Genomic DNA, 5,693 nt, shown 5'->3' on the forward strand with positions numbered 1-5,693 from the left:
GTGGCAACATGCTAGCCACATATATAGTTTGCTAAGTTTCTTAAAGAAATGGGGTTTTTTACCAAGCATTATCCTATATATATATATATATATATATATATATATATATATTTCTAGAAATTATGCATTAATAAATAAAACATACTTTAAACAAAATAAAAGTACATATAACTAATAAATATTACATTAAATTAAAATAAATAAAATGACATTAAAAAATAAAAAGACATTTTGAAACTAAAACTAATTTAACTATTCGTCGTCGGAATCCGCTAAAAGGTGGGGTAAATCTTGTTCTCCAAGATGCTCCACAAGATGATATTTTAGTCTATAATGCGTATCTTCATTAATGAGCTCATTATAAACAGTGTCTTCGAAAACAGGCTCGACTGGAGGATCCTGAATATGTACCGGTGCAATTGCGTCTTCATCGTCTTTTAGAATCATGTTATGCATAATAATGCACGCATATACGACATTCCTAATCTTTTTTAAACTCATAGCACGCATCGGTCGATTAAGTACACCCCATTTTGCCTTTAAAACACCAAAAGCCCGTTCAATGTCTTTTCTTGCCGCCTCGTGTTGCCTATTGAACTTCTTTTCTTTCACAATGTGAGGATACGTAAATGATTTCACAAACACGGACCAAGTAGGGTAGATTCCATCGGTAAGATAGTATCCACACTTGTACAAGTGGTTGTTCACGTAAAATGGGCATTTTGGTGCAGTTCCATTTCGTTGAGTAAGAAATAACGGAGATTGTTGTAGCACGTTGATGTCGTTTTGTGAACCTGGTGGACCACAAAAAGCATGCCAAATCCACAAATCTTGAGAGGCCACCGCTTCGAGCATAACTATCGAGTACCTGTGACCCCCCTCATATATTGGTCCCGCAACTCTGTTGGACACATTCTCCAAACAAAATGTGTACAATCAAGACTACCCAACATCCCAGGTCGGTGATGTTTATCCTCATGAGCTTGTTACAAGATCGCAACGGGTCATGGCTAGTTGGTCTACGTAAGGACTCGGAAGCATATAAATTACATACCGTTTGGAAAAAATTATCTAGACAGTCACGGGAAGTCCTTTCGGCCATATTTAAATACTCATCGTTCTCATATGGAGGGTTACCGATTGCAAGTTGCTTAATCGCCGAAGTAACTTTTTGCATCGGTGTAAAACACTTCTTCATTCTCGCATCCACGCCTTCTTGAAACCACGAGTTAATCGCTTGCACATCACTCACAATTTTTAAAAACAACCTTTTCGACATACGAAACCTATAACGAAAAACCTCTTCGTTGAATTTGGGCTCCTCGACAAAATAATCTGCCATAATGGTTTTGTGACCTTTCTCTCGATCTCGAAGGACATATTTCCTTTTTCTAGAAGTACCCGTGTCTTCCAGTGCGGCGGCCTCCTTAATAAGATTTTGGAAAAAAAGTAAACTACTATCACTTGAGAAAGATTCATCGTCTTCACTAATATCAAATAGAATGAATAGCGGTGGTATGTCATCCGCCATTATTTAGAAAAAAGGGTTAAATGTTTTGAATGTAAAAGAAAGGATTTAGGTTGAATAGAAGTGAAAAATGGTGTTGGATGGTGTTGGTTAAAACCGAAGTATGTGTATGTATTAATCCTAATCAAGCATGCAGGTCTCGCAGATGAAGCTAATTTCATCTTCTTAGAAACCCATAACCACAATAACCAACTCACAAATACCAAATCCCATCATAACGACAAAAAGGTTAATTATCACAACCAAACATGGCAAAATGAAAAATGGTTCTCGGATGAGAAAACACTCAGGTCATCGAAGCAAAGAAACCCACAAAAGCCAATATATAAATGGTTAACTATAAGGTTAAAAACCCTAAATGGTTAACCAGGAAAAACAAAACCAGAAAACACAGAACCACGAAAATATGGTAACTAAACATTTTCATTCTCACCAACAAAATCATATCGGCTAATATGGACATGCAAAATGATTCTCAGATGAGAATAGACTCATCGTCACCGAACCAACAAAAACCACAAAAGCATGATTTGACGCATCGTCACCGAACCAAAAAAATCCTAATGGCTTAAAAGAAAGCTTAAACCGGTTACAAAAGCATATAGTCGAAAAGTTTAGAAAAACAAAAGGAGATCGAACCTGAAAACCCTAAAGCGTTAACTAGAAACAGAAGCCTGTCGGGTAACGTCAGCGTAACGATCAGTAGCTGGAACCGAAAGCATAGAGATGCGTAGCGGATCGTCGGCGGCTACAATGTGGTATGACAAGAGTTAGGTGAGGAGCACGGTGGCAATGGGGGTTTAGGCATTTAAAGACAATCAATCGTCAAAATAAACAGTCGGAACACAAAGAGGGGAGCCGCAGAGCTGATGAGCGGGTAACTGGCGGAGCGGGTGAATAAAATATACCATAAAATAGCACTAACACCAACACCAAAAACAACAATAGAAAAAGTTAGGAAAAATAAAAGGAGAATGGAAGGCTGAAAAAACTAATTTAGTAATAACTGATTGGATAAATTAATAATGCATATATGTGTGGGCGCTAGAGAGGCAAAAATAAAATTGCACTAATTCTAATGTTATTTTACTAATTTTGGGAAAATAACGTTAAAAGTGGCGAGCGGTCATCATGTTGTGGCATTGATAGCCGAAAAACAAGGAGGTACACGCATCAATCGGTCTTTGTCCCGATTGTTGAGTGTTACGCACCTTAGGTCCAAGACTTGATGAAAAACAACTATTGAGCCGGGGGTCTCGAATGAAGCAGTCTCTCTATTCCTATGGGTAGAGATAAGATAGTCTACATCTTACCATCCTTAGACTCTACCTTAGCTTTGCTACTGGTGGGATTTAGTGAGTATGATGATGATGATGATGATGATGGATTATTTTATTGTTGAAGAGTGAATTAGCTATAACTTTTTTGATAAACTTAGATTAACTAAATAATTGTTATGAATATAAATTTTGATAATTTATTTAGCTATAACTGTTTGAATAAATTAAAACACGACATGACCTTTGAATTTTGTCCATTGTAATTGGTCTAATAAGCTCGGAAACCCATGTAATAACTAACAAATATTGTATGTTTTCGTATTATTTACAATGCATAGATCTAGATACATCTCTATAACTGTAATTGATCTAATAAGCTAGGAAACCCATGTGATAACTAATATGCATAGATCTAGATACATCTCTATAACAGTAATTGGTATAATAAGCTAGGAAACCCATGTGATAACTAACAAATATTGTATGTTTTCGTATTATTTACAATGCATAGATCTAGATACATCTCTATAACTAATTGTATTGTATGGTTACAGTTAGTAAAACTAAACAAAAGTGAAGTGTATACAAATGAAAAACAAATAACTAAAAGTTAATAACAAAGTATACATGTTGTATAGATAATATATGTCGTCTAAACTATTATGATCTCAGTCTTCTTGCAATCCCTTATCCTGATTTCTACCGTGTTCTTGTCATCAATATTTAATACATCACAACATTCCCCTCTATGTTCAACCTAAATGATGTAAGAAGAACATGTGTTAACTACATTATATATGATGATTTGTATATAGCTAACAATAGCACAATATAGTAAATAGGGAATTCTTGGGCTTACAAAGTTTAATTTTGTTGCCGGAGTGTAAACTTGAATCTTTGAAATATGATCCGCCGAATTATGTGGAGAACAAGCTGACAATTGACGAGGCTTGTCGCGAACATAGGTCAACATGATTTCATCTGATGTGGTATTACTATTACTATTACTATTACTATTACTGTTGCTATTACTATTACTATCACTATCACTATCGTTATTACTATTGACTTTGGTTATGGAATGGAAGTAGAAAATATGGGGAGTTTCACATGAATTGTTGGTAACTAATCGTGTGTTGAACATATAATCTGGTGGTTTTCGTATCAAGCTCCATGGAGTAAACGTCTCAAAAGGTCTTCTAAGAATGCTTCGAGGGATCAACTGCTCATAAATGTAAGCCGAGTAGCCCCAAGCTATCGAAAATGTCCAATAATTTTGCTTGTGGTAGCAAACGGTTTGTTGGAGAAGGCGTGTCTGATCGACTTTAGCTGCAGTCATGAGATGTCTAAGAGACTTATGTTTGTCCATGGTGGGGAATATTGGAGAGACGATGTCGAGGTGGTGGAGGGAGATCAACGGTGCGTGTGGGTGAGCCGATAAGAATCCGGAAATGTCATCCACTAGATCAATCTGTTAATGATTAGCACAGATATTAGGACTTTTATGGTATGGCTAATTGATGGCGATAGCTAGTTTAAGAGGTTGTAAGGTTTGCGACCGTTTTGCGGGCAAATTGATGGCAATGGCTAATTTTGTGACCGTTACGATTTCAGTTGCATACTAGCCGCTAAATTAGCAACCTTTTTTGCAACTGAGTTTAAGCGGTCGCAAAGCTACTTTTGTGGGAACAGGTACTGTACCAATAGACCACTAGGTCATGGCCTCATGGGTATGAACACCATCGCTAATATTTTATTGCCATTAAATATGCATTAGTATAATAATATGAATATTTGAAGCTTAATTAAAACTTTACCTGATGAAACCCCTTTTCAGACGTAAGAGAAACACCAAGATCAGCAATGCAAGCACTCAAAATCTGATCGCTAACAAAATAAAAGGGGTAAGTCCCAATGCATTGATCAAGATTCGCGACCAAAGCCTCCACCAACGGGTAACTTAGCGCGAACCCTGCGCCACCAAACGCCATCTCGAACGAGAAGTCGAAATTCGACTTAATGCATTCGGATATCCCACCAATATAGAAATATTTGGTGTGATCATACCTCCCTAAAAGTTGCACCATATTATCCAAGAAAAAAATGGTATCATCATCTCCAATAATATACCATCTAACATCCATATCTCCCTCCCTAAACGTTTCCAGGATTGTCCTCACGATCCTGATAACGTCAGGCTTCACGTGTCTCGAGTACACCTCAAGATTTGTGGTGTTCTCAGACACGCGATAGGGAGGGAGATTATCATAAGCCCATGGTAAAATATCCACCGTGGGTTCTTTATCAAAAAAGATATACCCGCGCGTGATATTCGGCCTCCACCATTCTCTGATATACGACCTACGGTTGCCCCACGCCTTAACCGATCCTGAGATACAAAATACCAGCTGGCTAACATTTGTTGATGTAGGAGGAGGCGGTGATGGCGATGGCAACGACAAAGGCGACGGTGAAGGTGAAGATATAAAGGTAGCAGCTTTATTCAATGTTCGATCGACTGGTAATTTGCAGATGTGAGATTCAGAATTATGATACACGATGATAATGTATATAACAAAGGCTGTAACGGCTAAAATCTTGCATAGAGTTAATTTTGTTGATAAATTATTATGCCGTTGTGGGTTCATTTCATCACAAGCTTTCTTCTTTCCTCCTGAAATCTTTCGCAGATTATATTGTATTGACTTGTTTGTTTTTGTCCATAATTTTTGTATGGTTTTCGTAGGAGTTTAGGTTTTTAGGTTTAAGTTGTATTCTCATGTATCCAAAAAAACTTTATGTATCTTTCGTCTGGGGATGTCAAATTTCTTAATTACACTTATATTTTGAGGTTTGAAATTGTTTTCCCTTATAGATCACAATAG

At 37.0% G+C, this 5,693-nt stretch overlaps 2 protein-coding genes across 2 annotated transcripts; both read right to left on the reverse strand.

Annotated features, from left to right (window-relative positions):
* Window positions 1-252: 252 nt before the first annotated feature.
* LOC110919734 lies at window positions 253-1,531 on the reverse strand. The gene is made up of 2 exons (XM_022163993.1): window positions 1,055-1,531; window positions 253-687 (listed from the first exon to the last, which is right to left on the reverse strand). The coding sequence occupies exons 1-2, from the start codon at window positions 1,529-1,531 to the stop codon at window positions 253-255; spliced, it is 912 nt and encodes a 303-aa protein (XP_022019685.1).
* A 1,929-nt stretch (window positions 1,532-3,460) lies between these two features.
* Window positions 3,461-5,456, reverse strand: LOC110916346. Its single transcript, XM_035982565.1, has 4 exons — window positions 4,626-5,456; window positions 3,829-4,279; window positions 3,668-3,741; window positions 3,461-3,565 (listed from the first exon to the last, which is right to left on the reverse strand). The coding sequence occupies exons 1-4, from the start codon at window positions 5,454-5,456 to the stop codon at window positions 3,461-3,463; spliced, it is 1,461 nt and encodes a 486-aa protein (XP_035838458.1).
* Window positions 5,457-5,693: the final 237 nt, after the last annotated feature.

The sequence above is a fragment of the Helianthus annuus genome, chromosome 2, assembly GCF_002127325.2.
Source record: "Helianthus annuus cultivar XRQ/B chromosome 2, HanXRQr2.0-SUNRISE, whole genome shotgun sequence".
NCBI classification, from domain to species: Eukaryota; Viridiplantae; Streptophyta; class Magnoliopsida; order Asterales; family Asteraceae; genus Helianthus; species Helianthus annuus.